Genomic DNA, 18,843 nt, shown 5'->3' on the forward strand with positions numbered 1-18,843 from the left:
TATTATAATAGTGATGTGTGATGACAGGAGCTACATTTGTGGTGAGCGCAGCACAATGTATAGAGAAGCTGAATCACTATGTTGTACACTTGACATTAATGTAACATTGCATGTCAACTATACTCAAATAAAAAAATTTATGAAACAAAACAAAACTGAACTTAAATATAATGGTGAACTGCAACACTAACCTCTTGTGAGTAATTTCATCAAGTAGAATTATCTTCACAGTATTAGAAAAGACAACATGCATTAAGGAGAGCACATGATGAGACGAGCACTGGGTGTTATACGATATGTTGGCAAATTTAATTTAAATAAAATAAATTAAAAAAATAAAAACACAACATGAAAATCAACCATTTTATGAGATAAATACCATATTTTTAGCATTTAATTGATAGACTGAATATATTTCTCATTTTTTATTGATAATATTTCATGTGGTACTGTATCTATAAATGTCAATTTATGTCTATAGTGAAATATGTATTAAAAGATATTATAGTATATATTTAAAAATGAAACTAAGAAGCCTTGGGGATCTCAGAATAATGGGCAATGTTCTAGAGCAGGGGACAGCAAGTTTTTTCTGCAAAGGACCAGATATAAAGTAAATATTTTAGACTTTTCAGGTCATATGATTTTTGCCACAATTGCCTCACACTGTCATGTTGCACGAAAGCAGATAGGAAAACAAATTTGTGTGGTTGTGCTTCAGCACAATGTTATTTACAAAATGATACAGTTGGCATTTTTGGCAGCCCTACAGCAGGTTCATAGTTTGCTGACCCCTGAACTATCAGACTTCTTCTGTCTTTCTATCTGGTACAACCTTTTAAAACACCCACAAAGTTTAATCAAATAACAAATCCACATACCTTTTCCCCAGGAATTCCAGGAGCACCAAATTCACCTTTAATACCACCTGAACCCTAAAATATAGAAATGTTCATTAGGAGGTTTTTTTCAAAGGTGTATTAATTGCTAGGGTCAAAAAAATCTACCATTTCACAGATATGTTCTTCTGCTTGCACCAAAATTTGTTCTCTGAGTCCCTTCCTCATATTGTCTACAAGTCATTAAACAATACTTTTGGTCATGTTATCAAAAAGGTAATAAGTAATGAATATCAAAGTGCTAATCAAAACTAAAACAAACTAAAACTAGGCTTTCTCCACACAGATATATGTAATTCAGCTTTGCCATTTCTTTTATATTTATCAAAGGTAAGGAATGATTCTGTTGCTTTTATCTTACCTAATATCTGATGTTTTCAATTCATATAAGTCATGAAATTTTATACTCTAAGGGACTCATATTTGTTTCATTAATGTGCCTGATCTTTCTTTTTATCCTCTAGGGAAATCCCACAGCGGGGGCAATCCAATTGTTAACTTCCCTGCTTTTCCATCTAAACTGGAAAAAATATTCTCAATGAAACTGATATGTCATTACCTATATCTGCTTAATGGCTCTACCACAAATTCTGTCTAATAAATTTATCCTTGAAAGGGTGGAAAATAAGATAAACTTTTTGAATGAGTTTCTCTATCACTATTGTGTGGCAGAGACTAAGAAATATATCAGAATTTTATGAATATATCATGCTATTATTACAGTGATATTACATATTCATTTCAGATTTAAGATACACAACTAAATTTCAACTTTAAATTCCTACTGATTAGATGAGATTACATCAGGTTGGGTAAAATTGATATAAAAATAAAATTGATACAAAACAAAATATATAAGATATATTCAATAATAGATTTATACTGACATAGAAAGTCAAAAGTCAATATTAAATCCTACCTCTGAGAGCTTACAACTAAGAGAATATATTCCATCTTTCAAAAAAATTGTGAACATGTATTGATTCAATTACTTTTTATTGGTATGGTGTGCCTATAGAATGAGCATATGAGTAATGTCAGATTGAAAAGAAAATAAAGGGAAACTCATGAGTAATCCCTCAGTTAATGCATTAGACTATTCAAAATGGAAACATCCACATACTGAGATCAGAAGGAGGGAGTAATGGAAATGAATCTATACTAAAGTTTCTGACTATAGAGTGAAGTAAGTTAACTTATTCCATTTAAAATTATTTTAGTTTTCTCTCGAAGTATGTCAGCAAAGCAATCATTTCATAAAGTCTATATGTTTTTGGAAATTAACTGGATATTGAAAGATAATAATTTAAAATAAACTGGAAAATTATTCCCCAAATAGAGCTAAGATCATACTCCCCCTTAGGTTCAGGGACATTGAAAATGAGCTGCTATTTTATAAAACTCTGATGGAATTTCAACTTTGAAGTGGGTAAAAGTATTAGCCACGGTCTTAAAGAACTGAGAAAGTAAAGTGGTTGCTAAGTAATTAGGTTGCTAACTACATATGCTAAAAAGGGGATTGGTGGTGGTGGTTTAAAAGATGTAGAAAATTACAATAATCAAATCTGAATGAAGGAAAAGTGTTCATTATTATTTCAAATAATGTCATCTAGAGTTTACTCTTGGACAAATGAGATAATTTGATTAGGTGCTCTAATATAGAATATCGATCACATCTAGGGGTTCAAATCCATGCAGTGGTTGAATTTCAAACCATCTTACTCTATGAAGAGGGTCATACTTTTTATGAAAAGAAAAAAAGGCAATAAATCAGATTAATAAAGCATTAATTAAGCCCAAACTTGTTTTTTTCAACTATTTCTGATTCTTCATTGCTAATTAGCAATGTGAAGCTAAAACTGATCAGATCACTCACTTTTGTTTTTTTTTTTTAAAGTATAGTAGAACAATAGTTAATAACAGTCCTTTATGATTTAGCATATCTAGCTCTTTCTTTGCAAATTGACTCTTTGTCCTGCTTGACAAAGTTCCCCGGGCAATTAGGACATCAAATTTATAGGTTCTAGAAACAGCTGAGTTGATGATTTAGACTTTCTTTCAGGTGTGGTGTTGATTCATTCATTCAACACCTATTATGTGCTGTTCTACATATACTGCTCACAAAATTCCTATTCTAGTGGGGGAAATAAATAGATATATAATACTAACAAGTCAGGTGACACTAAAAATGCTATGAAAGAAGACAGAAGTGGAATGAAGGAATGTTTTTTACATAAAGGCATCAGAATAGGTTTTTCTATTTTAAAGTGATATTTGAGTAAGAACCTAAATGGTGTGAAGGAGAAAGCCAAGGGGCTATCTAAGGAAATCCCAGGTATGTATAACCTGGTGTAAAGAGCATAGAGCAAGAGTAAACAAGGGAAGAGGATATGACATGATATAGGGAGTGGAGAGTGGGATAGGGAGAGCTCTATACATTATGTGAAGCCTTGGAGCCATGGAGAGAGCTTCAGTGTTTATCTTGAAGGAGATAGGAAGTCATGGGTGGGTTTTGACTCAGGTGGGAAAGGATTTACTTACATAATTGTTCATTGTCAAATAATGTTGGGAACAGAAGACAGATTTGAAAGAAATACTTAAATCATTAAGTGACCTTTTCAAGAAAGTAACTATCAATACGTTGTTAATATTTACTGCAAGTAGCATAGAATAACAATTCAAGATTTTTATATAATAAATATTTAATCAATTGCAAATTCTAAGGGATTATTTTACAAATGAAGATTAATTTGTTTTTGGTTAAGTCACATAAGAAACTAAACTCAAACTAAAAGAATTATTTCCACCTCTCCCTCAATATATGAACAATTATACTATGGATAGGAAAGCAGAAGAAACATTTTTTCAGTACCTCTTATGTGTCAATTTCTGGCACTATGTAACACACATTTTATTGTATTCTTTCTTCATAATAAACCATTGACTAGGTATTGTTAAGAATAACTTTTAAAGCAAATAAGAGGCGGATGGGATTCAATCTCAAGTGGTTCAGGATCCAAAGAGGTAAGCCTTCTAATATACTGTCCTACATATACTGTCCTAAATATCCTTTCTCATTCTTAAGACCAAAGGGAAAACCTTGAGAACATCTGGTTCCCTTAGTAACACTGCACTTCTGATCATTTCACAAAATTAACTATTCAATATGCCTTAGAGCAAAATGACTTTCAATCTTCAAGCTATGGAGGCATTATTTTGTGCACCTACTCTAATAATGAAAATTATATAGCAGACTTAAACAGAGAGGAAAGTTATCTTTATTTATTGCACATTAAAGTTGCAGGATCACACAGTACAATAAGAACAGGAACAGACTCATCATTGACTCCTTAAAATGAAACAATACATCTATGTTTATTACAAGTGCCAGAAAGCTGAACATATTCATAGCCACAGTCATCTAAAGTCATAATTATACAGCAAGTGCTATGGTAGTTTAATCAAATGCTGGTGCTTGTATTGAAAAAAATAAAGGAAGTATAATACCAATTAATTATTTGTCTTATTTTGTAGATCATCAATTTATTTTATCCCAGCTGTTTGTACCTTGCCACTAAAATCATTTGCAATTATGAATTTTGTGTAGTCTGGAAATTAAAACCAATGTTAATATTTTTTAAAACATATCTTAAATGGGAAGCTATATAACACACTTTAATCCTAAAATACATTTTTGTATATTTTATAGATTTGGAATACAAAAATTTGCTAATAATTTTCATGTTTACTAATTCCTTCCTAATCCTTTTCTACTGGTTTTCTTTCCTACGGAGGGAGGGAAAGTTCATTGAACAAATCATTACTAGATTGTAAACTCAGTGAGAGTAAGCTTGTGTTTTCTCACTACTGCCATAGCTCCAGAACTTAGCACACTTTTTGTTATAATAATAGGAATTCCATAAATAGCTGCTGATGAATTAATGAATTAATTAAAGGAGACATTTACTGTATAACTAAAGAGTATGGAGGAAAGAATGAGTCTTTAAAAGACATATGATCTAACAAGAGAGTTTTAATACTTAATCTTTTTAAAAAAAAAACATCATTTAGGGATCCCTGGGTGGTTCAGTGGTTTAGCGCCTGCCTTTGGCCCAGGGCGTGATCCTGGAGACCCGGGATCAAGTCCCATGTCCGTCTCCCTGCATGGAGCCTGCTTCTCCCTCTGCCTGTGTCTCTGCCTCTCTCTCTCTCTGTGTCTCTCATGAATAAATAAATAAAATATTTTTAAAAACACACATCATTTAAAGGTGATATAATGATTTTTCTTAATATGTACTTAATGTTTTTTAAAAGTGGCAGGGATATTTTTAAAGTATTTTACTCCTTCCGAAGCTGACATATGAAATTTCTTCCTATGCCAATAATCTTAAATTGATAGAATTGGTAAGTCAAAGAATGGAAAAGTCAAGTTAGATCACCAACAAGTAAGACAGATATGCATTTTCAAAGTACTTTGTGTCAACCTTACAACGTGAGAAGAACTGATAGATGATATGCCCTCCTTTACAGATGAGGGAAATGAAGCATGAAGAGACTGGGTGGCTGAGCCAAACTCACATTGCTAACCTGAGAAGAGTTGAGATTAATCCAGATCTTTCTACTCTATGAGTCCTCTTAATTATGTTATCATGGGCACACAATTCTACCCATTCACAGTTCTCTCAGCTGCAAAATGAGTATAAAAATATAGGGTTGAAATTCTTTATGAAGTTATAAGGAAAAATATTTCAAGTGGAAGTGTCATTATCAAAAACACAAATAATTCTGAAGAGCTTTTAAAATATAGAGCAACCTTCAAAATGCAAACTGGATTTGACATGTCTAGGTTTAGATCCCAACTTGACTAGTCACCACGTGGCCTTGGGCAATAATTTAACCTCCCTAAACTTCAGTTTTGCTTTCTCTAAAACAGTAATACCAATACTAAATATGAAGAGTTTTAAGAATCAAAAAGATAACACATCTAAATCACTCTTCCCAGTGTTGGGCACATGGTAAGTACTCAATAAATACTAACTATTGCTATAATGATTTATATAGTTGGTTTGATTGAAGTAGTCCTTAGAACTAGTTTAATCATTTTAAATTTTTATATAACAGCATTAAGCAAAATCAACCCAAGTAATTTGATTTAAAGGGCAAAAATAAATGTTCCATCCTACATCTAAATTCCCTCAAAGATCTGCTAAGGTGCCTAAAGTTCCCATGCAAGCTACAATGAGTAGCTTGACTTCTTTTGGAAGTCAAATGTCTATGAAGTTGCTGTGCAACTTTGAAGGATCAATCATTGCTCCTACCCTTTATAATAAGGAGCCCACTTAGACTATGCTGCTAATTTAGAACCATAGACTTCCAAGTTAAGGCATGAATGGAATTCAAATCTGTTTCACCTTGGAAAGTTGAAAAAAATAACTCCTAAGCTTAGCTCAAATTAATTTATCTAGTTAGCTAACAAAAGACATGACATTAAAAAGTGGAAAATGGAACACTTAAGTTTTGATATGGTTGGGAAAAGGGAAAGGTAAATCTCTAAGCATGGGATATTGCCTAAAATTAGTTCAACAAAGTGCTGTGCAAAAAAAGGTTAGGGAGCCAAGAAAGAATCTTCAGTGGGGAGCCATCAGCAGACAAGAGAAGTCACAAGAAAAGTAAATTATAAGCCAATATCCCTGAGAAAAAGAGATGCAAGAACCCTCAACAAAATGAATTCAAGAATAAAACGAAAGCATTATCCACCAGGATCAGAACATTTCATGCAAAAGCAACAAAATATATATTGTTCTCAAGTGCACAGGGAACATTTTTTAAAGATATATCAAAGGTTAGGCCACAAAATCAATCTTAATAAACTTAAGAAGCTGATTTGTATTTCCCTGATGATGAGTATTTACCAAAAGGATGCAAAAATACTGATTCAAAGGGGCTCATGCACCCTCATGATTATAGCAGCATTATCAACAACAGCCAAGTTAAAGAAATCACCCAAAGATCCATCAATGATGAACGGATAAAGAATATATGGTTTGTATATGTATGTATATGTACATATATACATATGTATATACACATATGCAATGGAATATTATGCAGCCATCAAAAAGAATAAACTCTTGCCATTTTCAATGATGTGAATGGAGCTAGAGTCTATTATGCTAGGTGAAATAAGTCAGTCAGAGAAAGGCAAATACTCTATGATTGCACTCATGTTTAAACTTAAGAAACAAAACAGATGAACATAGGGGAAGAGAAAAAAAAGAGAAGGAAGCAAACCATAAGACATTCCTAACTACAGAGAATAAACTGAGAGGTGATGGAGGTAGGTTCAAGACAGGCTAAATGGGCTATGTGAGTGATGAGTATTAAGGAGGGCACTTGTTTTGATGAAAACTGGGTGTTACATGTAAGTGATGAATCACTGAATTCTACTCCTGCAATGAATATTACCCTATATATTAACTAACTAGAATTTAAATAAAAACTTGAAACAAAAAAATTAAGAAAATGAAATCATTTCAAGCATCTCTTCCAATCACAATAAATTTCACAAATAATTGGACATTAAACAATATGCTATCGAATAATCAATAGATCAAAGAAAAATCAAAAGAGAAATAAAAAAATACCCGAGACAAATGAAAATGTAAATATAGCAGACCAAATTGTGGGATACAATAAAACAATTCTAAGAGGGAAGTTCATAGTGATAAGTGCCTACCATATGTAATAAGAAAAGTCTCAAATAAACAGTCTAACTTTACATCTGAAGGAATTAGAGGGAAAAAAGCAAATAGATCCCAAAGTCAGTAGAAGAAAAGACAAAGTACCACAGAAATAAATGAAATAGAGACAAAAAACATAATAGAGATCAACGAAACTAAGAGTTGGTTCTTTGAAAGAGAAACAAAATTGACCACTCTAAAGTATACTTATCAAGAAAAGAAAAAGGGAGGACTCAAATAAAATAAAAAATGAAAAGGAAGTTACACCAATATCACAGAAATATAAGGGATCATGAGACTACTATAAACAATCATATGTCAACAAATTGGACAATGTAGAAAAAGTGGATAAATTCCTTGAAACATATATCCTACCAAGACTGAACCATGCCATAATAAACAGAAAATCTTAGCAGATTGATTACTAATAATGACATTGAATCATTAATAAAAAAATTCTCAGTACACATCTACAGGACCAGACAGCTTCACTGGTGAATTCTACCAAACATTCAAAAATGAATTAATACTAATCCTTCTCAAACTCTTCCAAAAAATGGAGTAAGAGGGAATGGCTCCAAACCCATTTTATGAGGCCAAAAATGCCCTGATATTAAAACTAAACAAGTATGCCACAAATAAAGAAAATTACAGGCTACTATCCCTGATGAACACAGATTAAAAAGTTTTCACAAAATATTAGCAAACAGAATTCAACAATGTATTTAAAGTATCATACACCATGCAAGTGGGATTTGTTACAGGCATGCAAGGATGGTTTAATATGATATATCACATTAATGAAATGAAGGATAAAAATCATATAGCATCTCAATAGATGCAGAAGAAGTATTTGACAAAATTCAACACCCATATATGATAAAAATTCTCACCAGTATGTATAGAGGGAAAGACCTCAAAATAATGATGGCTATATATGACAAGCCCACAGCCAACATAATACTCAATGGTGAAAAGTTGAAAGTCTTTCCTCCAAGATCAGGAACAAGACAAATTCCATCATTACTATTTAACATTGTATTGAAAGTCCTAGCCAAGACAATCAGGCATGAAAGAGAAAGAAAAGGCATCCGAACTGGAAAGGACTAAGTGAAACTGTCACTATTTGAAGATGACATGATTTCATATATAGAAAACTGTAAAGACTCCATCAAAAAACCGTAAGAACTAATTAACAAATTCAGTAAGCTTACAGAGTATAAAATCAAGACTAAAAAATCTGTTGTGTTTCTATGCACCAATAGTGAACTATCAGAAAGAGAAATTTCATAAACTCTTCATTATAATTGCATCAAAAGAATAAAATTCCAAGGAATAAACTTAGCCAAGGAGGTGGAAGACATATATACTGAAAACTACAAGACATTAATAAAAGAAATTGAAGAAGACACAAATGGAAAGATAATCCATGCTCATGGATTAGAAGAATTAATATTGTTTAAATATAAGCCCTATCCAAAGCAATCTACAGATACAGCGCAATCCCTATCAAAATGGCATTTTTCAAAGAAATAGAAGATATCACTCTAAAATTTGTATGGAATCACAAAAAAACCCAATAGCCAAAGCAACCTTGAGAAAGAAGAACAAAGCTGGTGGAATCATGCTTCCTGATTTCAAACTCTGTCACAAAGCTATAGTAATAAAAACAGTGGAATATTGGCAACAAAACAGATACATAGATCTGTGGAAAAATAGAGAAACAAGAAATAAATCCATACATAAATGTCCAATTAATTTATGACAAAGGAGCCAAAAATATACAATGAGGAAATGATAGCCTCTCCAATAAAGGATGTTGGGAAAACTGGGTAGCCATAGGCAGAAAAATAAGATTTGGCCACTATCTTACACAGTTATGTATGACCACTATGTTACACAGTTAACTCAAAATAGATTAAAGACATGAATATAATATCTGAAACTATAAAAACTCCTAGAAGAAAACAGGCACTAAGCTCCCTGATGTAGGTCTTGGTGATCATTTTAAAATCTGACACCAAAAGGAAAAATAAGTAAGTGGAGCTATATGACACTACAAAGCTTCTACACAGTAAAGGAAACCATCAAAAAATGAAAAGACAACCTGTTGAATGATAAAAACATGTGTAAATCACATATCTGAGAAGGGGCTAATATCCAAAATATTCATACAACCCAATAGCAAAAAAAATTAAATCCAATTTAAAAATGGGCAGAAGTCTGAATAGAATATTATTTTAAAGAAGAAATATAGATGACCAACTGGTACATGAAAAGATGCTCAACATCATTAATCATCAAGAAAATAACAAATCAAAACCATAAGGAGATGTCACCTCACATCTGTTAGAATGGCTATTATTAAAAATACAAGTGTTCATGAGGAGGTGGAGAGAGAAAAGATTTCACACACTAGTGATGAGAATATAAATTGTACAGCCATTGTGGAAAACAGTATGGATATTCTTAAAAAAAATTAAAAATGTAAAATGATCTAGCAATTCCACTTTGAGTATTTATCTGAAGAAAATAAAAATATTAACTCGAAAAGATTATGCACCTCACATTCATCATTACAGCATTATCTACCATAGCCAAGATGTGGAAACAATCTAAATGTCCATCAATGAATGAATGGATAAAGAAGATACAATACACATACATGCACACACATACACATACACACACTAGAATATCATTCAGCCATAAAAAGAATAAAATCTTGCCATTTATGGCAACATGGATTGACCTCAAAGGCATTAATAGTAAGTGAAGTAAACCAGACAGTAAAAGACCAATACTATATGATCTCTCTTATGTGTGAAGGAAAGAAAAGAAAGAAAGAGAGGGGGAGAAGAAGAGAGAGAGGGAGAGAAAGAAAAGAAAAAAAAGAAAAGAAAAGAAAAGAAAAGAAAAGAAAAGAAAAGAAAAGAAAAGAAAGAAAAGAAAAGAAAAGAAAGGAAAAAAAGAAAACCAAGCTCACATACACAGAGAACAGATTGGTGGTTGTCAGAGGTAAGGAGTGGAGTTGGAGAAATGAGTGAAGGGATAAAACCTTATTTAAAAGAAAAACAAATAGGGCAGCCTGGGTGGCTCAGCGATTTAGTGCCTGTCTTCTGCCCAGGGCATGACCCTGGAGACCCTGCATGCAGCCTGCTTCTCCCTCTGCCTGTGTCTCTGCCTCCCCTTCTCTGTGTCTCTCATGAATAAATAAGTAAAATCTTTTTTTTAAAAAGTAAAACAAATAGATAAACATGCAAACAAATGATAGGAAGCTAAAAAAATCTTTAGTGAGGATTCATCTGCACACAAGAGAAATAAGAGTTCAAATATTTGGAGAAGAGAATGCTCAAGAAGGTTAGGGCACAACTAAAAAAAGAAACTTTCTTGCTTCACAATTTTGCTTATAGTTTATAGATACAAATATTGGGGTTTCCACATCTTTTCAAATTTTAGTTCCAATAGGAACTCAAAAGCATATTTGAATGTTGATGTAGTCTTCCTTATTTCAGCAATCAGCATTTAAATATAGTCCTTAATACCCTTTAACAGAAATGTGCATTTGTATGGGACATAGAGATATGAGATGGATGCATTTTAAAGTCACTTTTAAACAAACTCACTTTCATCCTGACAACGTTCTGAGGTTTCTTACCGGTTCTCCTTTATCTCCTTTCTGACCAGGTGAGACTGGCGTTCCCGGCAATCCTGCTTCTCCCTGAGCAAAAATTAATTCTGTGTTATCAAACATTCTGTCACACTGAGCTAAAGACTAATAGTTTATAAATATGAAGGTGACAATAGAAGGATAAAGCTTTACTCTCCTCTGAGCTGATGTTGATCCCTCTGCTAGAATGCCCTTCCCTTGCCCAGGAGGCTCAGTACTCTCCCTCTTCCAAATTTCACTTGACATCATCACCTCCGTGAGACTTTCCATGGACTGTGGGTGGACATGTGATGCTCCTCTACGGCCCCTGCACCTGTGTCTGCCTTTCTCATGGAGCATGTAATACAGTATTGGTCCCTAGAAGAAATTAACGTTCCTCTAAACTTTCACCTCACCCCTATACCTACTCGTCCAGCCAGGAGTGAAGTGGTCGCTGGATGTGTTAAGTCTCCAAGGGCATGTATTAAGTCACAGTGCTAGGGGACATTCTATTCTAGGAACCAGGGCTAGTTTTCTTTTCTCTTTCCTTTCCTCTGGTATTGGCATAGAGGAAAACCATCAAGAAATCACTCAGTTTCCTTTTAGCACAGCCTCATGACGGCCATTAACAATACTATAAGAAGTTTATGTAGGTCCATGGGACTACTCTTTCTGACGAACGGACCATACTGGTATAGGTGTAGTACATTCTTTAAGTAAGATTCTTTGCCTATTTCCTACAGTTTCAGTACACAACAAAGAAATACTATATAGAGTATCTTCGTGTATGTGTTATAGAGCAGGCAGTTTTCTTCAACTGTGAATTCCCAGAACTAAGCCTACTCCTGACACGTTAAGTACTCAACATTTGTCCCTTGTACAGGTGGGTTCCCCCCTTACCTTTCTATCCATTCTAACTCACAGCCTGGAAAGAAAGTCTGATGGCTTCAGAACTATTCAGAAAAAAAATCCAGGAAATCCTATTCCCTTTTCTTAACCCACCTCGGGGACAGAGTGGTTTACATATTTGATTCAACTAGAGCTTAAAGGTCAAGACACATTCTATGCACTGGGGCCACATCCAAGGGGCTTGGCTCACTTTGTGTAGTGGTTTTTCAGTGAGCACAGATTTAAAACTAGCAAACCTTGTTTGGAATGCACTGGCACCGGTCTTGAAGTTCCTGCTTTACTGGCAGATAGGCAGACATTTTACTGGCGTGAGCGGGTAACAATGATGAGGCAGTACTTCCATAGCCATCCTGCTCTGGACACTAAAATCCAGAAAAATGATGAGGGTCAATTCCAAACATTCTAACATTCCAAATACTGGCTCCCACCAAACTAGGGATGACTAAACTTGCCTACAAGAACTGCCTTCTAATGAGCCAAAAGTCAACACTGGTATGTTAGAATTCATAATGCCTTTGCTCTTTTACTAGGTCCCTGATATGTTTTATTACAGTGACAACATGCAAGAAATGCACTAAAAACTTGGTGTGTTGAGGACTTCTAAAGCTATTATAAATGACTTTATGATTAAGTACAGTAATATCAAACATCTACAATATCTGCATTGTTACAATAAAATAGTTACACATATCACATCTGTGTATATGTTTGTGGAACAAAATATAAAATAAAAGCAAGCAACTTGAACTTTTAGAACAAGATGACTGGAAAGGCATGTAAAAGTGGAAAATAAATCCTTTTTATGCTCCAGGATAGGACTTAATTAAAGTATATCTTAATCCTGGTATTTAAAGTCCATTGTCCTTTAAAGTTATCAAAACGTCTCCATTGTAACAGACAAGTGGTGAATTTCATACTTAAGCAGTGGGTTCAGAACATGTAGGATGACATGAAGCAAAACTTAGTTATGAAGGAATGAACTTTTTTTTCTCTCAAAAATAAATCCAGATGGGGAGGATAAATGCATCCTTTCTTCTCCACATCATTTACTAGGCTCCTCACCACGGTCTGTAACTGTGAATCTGTAATTTCATAACTCTGAATTTGCAATTTAGGGGAAAGGGTTCACACATTACTTTTTATACTACAAATTATATATGCTTGGAAAAATATTGCTAGGATACAAAACTAAAAGATTGTTAGTGGTTATTTATTATGGTGAGACTACAGTTGATATTCTTTCTTTGAATTTGGCTGTATTTTCCAAGTTTTCTAAAATAAACATACATAAATTTTAAAGGTTTTTATATATTTATTTTTGCCAAAGAGAAAGAGAAAAAGAGAAAGTGAGAGAGCAAGCATGAGCTGGGGGAGTGGGGAGAGGCAGAGGACAAAGCAGGCTCCCCACTGAGCAGAGAGCCAGATGCAGGACTTGATTTGGAGACCCCAGGATCATGACCTAAGTGGAAGGCAGATGTTTAACCAACTGAGCCACCCAGGCACCCCATACATAATTTTTAAAACAAAAATATATTTTGAGAAAAAGAAGGGTAGCACTCTAATGCTTGTGAAAACAACAAAAACTGGAAGAAAAACAACACCCAGAAACCCTGGGACTAGTTTCCTGTTGTCTACTCCTAGGTCTATCACTTTTACTCTCTCCAGATTTAATAATTAGCTATTTTGTTATCCTAATAAGTTTCCAAGTCCACAAGTCTAAAAGTCATATTAGAATGAAATATGATTATCACCAGAATAGTCCTTTTATCTCATATGATTTGATATGATTTTCCAATAAGTTCCTGCTCTACCAGTTCCCATTCAGATGACCAAGACCTAATTTGAGTTCATAATTTTGATCTGGATAATTGATTTATTATATTAAATTGAGGATTTAAATGACTTTAAAAGTATGTCTCAACATTCACTATAAAACTTTACACACTGTCCAAAAAGTGCCTAAAGGGATCATAAAAATATATAAGTAAGAACTTCTCCCTTCATAAAACTCTGGTTTCGATTTGACATATTTAATTAATTGGCCCTACAAATTTTAATCAGATTTCTTATTTATTTTCAATGAATGTTGCTGATTTTCTCCTTCTGTTTAAGTCTGTAGTCGTAAAAGTCTAACAGTCTAAAGTCATGAAACTTTACAGAAACAGAAAATCTAATTAATAGAAGAAAAGTATATTTACAGATTATTTTGAATAAAACTTACCCTTAAAATATGCTATAAAATATTAACAAAAAACATGTCTAATTTTAAATTCCAGATAAAATTAAATTCTTAAGCAAGCACATTAAAATTTTCTGAATTCAACACATTTTTCAAAAAAAAGTTGGTGTCAGAATTACAACAGATGCACTTAAATGGCTTTTATATAATTATTTATCTTCCAAATTATATGTTCCCATTTGTAAAATGTAGCATCTCTCTATTTTCTGCTCCTCATTAACAGAATAGTGATGTCCCTTCAAATAATTATCAGCAAGAGAATGAGCAGGATTTTGTCATTTTTTTTTTCCTATGGTCAGAGATGAATTCCTACCTTATTTTTCTCACTTTAATTCCTAAATAATCGTTTTAAGATGTGATTAAATTTTTTCCATAATTTGTGAGATTAGTCATTGCATTTAATAATCAAACCACTCCATCAAATTTATCACCTATACTTCCTTAAACAGTTTTCTCATAATTTGAATTGAAAATATCTATTATGTGATGAAAGAGTAAAAAATACTGGTCAAAAATACAGTATTTAGATAAATCAAAACATTGTTTTGTTACTTTTCAACCAGGAAAAATTATTATTTTAAGAGTTATGTCCTAAAGGAATAATTAATATAAAAAATAAACTTTTAGAGAATTACATCTTCAAAATTTAAATATGTGGGTCCAGGAATTCTAAGTCTTTCAAGTATGAAGATTGGCATTATAAATTATCCTTTTAGAGATTTTTAGAAAGATATTTGGCTATCTTTCATTTTGCTTGGAATGAGAACCATAAGCTGGGTTGGAGATATGCTTTATAAAAACCAAATTATATAAGCAAAACAAATAGTTTTGAAAAATTTAGCATTGCTTTGAATCAGTCACATTGTTATTCTAGTACCCACAGTGACTGACAGAAATTAAAAATATTTTTAATTACTAAACTATTGATAAAATTATCATATAATTTTGGACGGTAAGTATAGAACTTCTAGGAAATCTAATATACAAAGAAAAATGTTTTCATCTTTTACTTTCACTTTTCATATATTCTTTCTGTAATACTTCATTGAATTAGTCCCTTTTAAACACCATTTTGTTCCAACTACCTCCTTTAATAGTTGATAAAGTCAACAAGTTAAGAAATAATATTTTGATCATCTTCTACAAACAAAGCATAGGAATAAAAAAGAAGAGCATGAAAGTATAACTCCCCTCAATGAGTTTAAAAGGTAGTTGAATACATTAAAAACAAATACAACTATATCTAATAATACAAGATAGCACACATGACCATTATAATGAGAGCTGGAGAAAGTACTTTTTTTTTTTAAGATTCTATTTATTTATTCATGAGAGATACAGAGAGAGAGAGACAGAGACAGAGACACAGGCAGAGGGAGAAGCAGGCTCCCCACAAGGAGCCTGACGTGGGACTTGATCCCGGACCCTGGGATCATGCCATGAGCGGAAGGCAGACACTCAACCACTGAGCCACCCAGGCATCTCCCCCCCACCTTTTTTTTAAAGGAAAGATTAGTATAAGAAAGTAACAGTTGCACAGTTAGGTTGGGGATATTAAGAATGAGAGGCTAAGTAACTGAGTTTATGGTTTTTTGCCAACAAAGAGTGACCAAAGACTTTGAAAAAGGGATGAATAGAGGGCAGGGATTGTAGCTTATTCATGTCTGTTATTGCCTTGTTTTATAGCACAATGTCTAGAAGATCAATGTTTTTGAATAATAAATGTTTAGTAAGAGAAAATAAATGCATATACAAAGCAGTGATTCAGAGGTTATTCTGGTTATGCTGGAAAGAAAAAAGTCTAGAGACAGGGAAGGCAGTTGACATGATAATGTAACAATCCAGGCATGAGATAAAGGTGGACCAGGTCGGTAACAGGGAGAAGGAAGATGAAATATCTATCACAGGCCCCTGGGTGGCTCAATCGGTTAAGTGTCTAACTTCTGTTCAGGTCATGTTCTCAGGGTCCTGAGACTGAGCTCCACATTGGGCTCCCTGCTCAGCTCAGAGTCTTCTTGTCCTTCTTCCTCTGCCCCTCACCTCTGTTTGTGTGCTCTCTCTCTCTCTCTGTGTCTCTCTGTCTCTCTCAAATAAATAAAGTCTTTTAAAAAATCTATCACAAAGGAAAACTATCCAGAATGGATAACAGGCTAGAAGAGAAAAATGAGTAAGAATAAGATATGTTTACAGATTTAAAATCTCTGCAGCTGGAAAATGATGATGCTATCAGAACATAGTTTAGGGAGAAAGTCATAAATTCTCTTTAATATATGTTGAGTCCAACATAAGGATGTATCATTCCCAAAATTCAAGACAAAACAATGGGATTCGAATTTTATAAACTATGTGAGAGCACTATGAGGGGTCTCTTACTTGGAACAAATTACTTACCTGGCTTCAACAGAAGATATTCAAAGCTGCCCTATATTTGCACTCTATGGACTAGGCAACTAGCATTCTATATTCTTCACATACCAAGAAAATTAACTTACCTTAGTATCTGATATTTCGCAACAGGTTTCTTGTGCTATGAAGTTTGAGTTACAGTAGATTTTAAGCTGGTGAAGTTCAATCTATTAAAAAAGTAATAAGACACATCATTAGTTTTCTTGAAAAATCACATTTACACACTTAAGAACTGTGGTAATTTAACTGGAAAGAGAAAAGAAGCTAATACAAATAAATTATCAGTAGATATTTTTAATGTTTTTATTTAATTTAGGATTCATGATTTTATAGATCATTTGAGAAAGAGACAAGGATTCAATTATTGAGATAAATCTCTAAATAAAGGAAATCAGATAATAAAAGCAGTTGCAAATCTTTGCTAGTTATTTCATACAAAAAGTATTTAATTAAAGAGAGGTATTGTTATGCATTACAATAAAATATGTCCACAAAATGAGAAATATTTCAAAGTAAAAATTTCTGGAGAAAAAAATAAAGTCAAAGATATGAACACATGATGGAAAAGGCTTTTTCAGTAGTTCCAAACCTCTTATTTGAGGCACTGAAACAGACACTCACTTCCCAATAAGAAAAAGATATTTTGTTTTAATCGATAGTACATGGATTCTACCTAATATCTATGATTTTATACTATATTGGGATAATCCTGAGCAGTACTCACAATCTTTTTACAGAAATAATTCCTTCTATTTGCTTAGAAGATTCACATTTTTTAGCACTGGGTGTGAAATAATAAATAGTTCAAAAAAAGTACAATCATGTCTTTAAATGCAAGAACAAGCAACCATGTGAGAAGTAAATAATACAGACTATTGACAAAATTTTAATAGGATAGATGTGTAAATCAGCTATTTTAAATTAGCTTGTGGTTGCTAATTTAATTAATAGTTAACCTTATAATGATTATACATATCACAAACATTAGTAATAGCCTCTTCCCTCTCCTGCTCCTGCCTGCCCTTATCTCTCTCTCGGCCTCACTCCACCTTTCTCAGTCTGCCAGTACTACCAAGCTAGCTTATGTATTACTTTGATGTCAATAAGTATGTTCCATAAAAAGATTCAACTGTCATATTACAATAATTAATCCTACCATAATGAAAAGCAGGTATCTTCAGTTACTTTTTTTTTTTTAAGATTTAAATTTATTTATTCATAAGAGACACAGAGAGAGAGGCAGAGACATAGGCAGAGGGAAAAGCAGGCTCCATGCAGGGAGCCTGATGTGGGACTTGATCCCGGAACCCTAAGGTCATGCCCTGAGCCAAAGGCAGATGCTCAACCGCTGAGCCACCCAGACGTCCCTTCAGTTAGTTCTAAAACTCTATCCAATACTAAAAAAGCAAAGGAGAAAAAAGGATGTAACTATTACTCTACACTACACTGAAATGAACAAAATCAAGTCAGCTCATAGAAAGTGTTAAGAACTCTAGATTATCAAAAAAAAAAAAAAAAAAAAAAAGAACTCTAGATTATCTTCTGAATTCATGAGTAGCCTAAGATTTGCGGCCAACCCAAAATTCTGAGGTAAAATGAAACTTATTTATTTTTTATAACTTTTTGCAAGATGTTGAACTTAACTTTTGTTTATAAAGTTTAAATGCACTGTCTTATATAGTTGAATGAAACACTGCATAGTAACATATCCCTTATGTAGAATGACGAATGAGGACTCTAATTAATATTCTTAACTAAAACTAATTTAACATCATCGCTATTATCAAAATAACCAATAAACATTAAAATTTGAATATGTACCATCCACTGTACTAGGTCCTTTATAGAAATTATTTTACTTAAGACAGATAATCAATTGTTGATGGATTAACAACTAATCAAGTATCATGACATTGAAACTACAATCCTAGTTTAATGATGTTTTCTTATTCATTAGTTACTCTAGAATCCTTCACTGACACAGTACTTTACAAGGACAAG

At 33.1% G+C, this 18,843-nt stretch overlaps 1 protein-coding gene across 2 annotated transcripts in view; it reads right to left on the bottom strand.

The window, feature by feature from the left end:
- COL19A1 (collagen type XIX alpha 1 chain) overlaps nt 1-18,843 on the bottom strand; it is a 311,746-nt gene that overhangs the window by 242,688 nt on the left and 50,215 nt on the right. For both annotated transcript variants that reach the window (XM_077903490.1, XM_077903489.1), the window contains exons 7-10: nt 16,929-17,009; nt 12,434-12,559; nt 11,298-11,360; nt 882-935 (exon numbers count right to left, since the gene is read on the bottom strand). In XM_077903490.1, coding sequence (XP_077759616.1) covers nt 882-935; nt 11,298-11,360; nt 12,434-12,559; nt 16,929-17,009 — 324 coding nt within the window. The remainder of the gene's footprint in view (nt 1-881; nt 936-11,297; nt 11,361-12,433; nt 12,560-16,928; nt 17,010-18,843) is intronic.

Source organism: Canis aureus, chromosome 7, assembly GCF_053574225.1.
Source record: "Canis aureus isolate CA01 chromosome 7, VMU_Caureus_v.1.0, whole genome shotgun sequence".
Taxonomy (NCBI): Eukaryota; Metazoa; Chordata; class Mammalia; order Carnivora; family Canidae; genus Canis; species Canis aureus.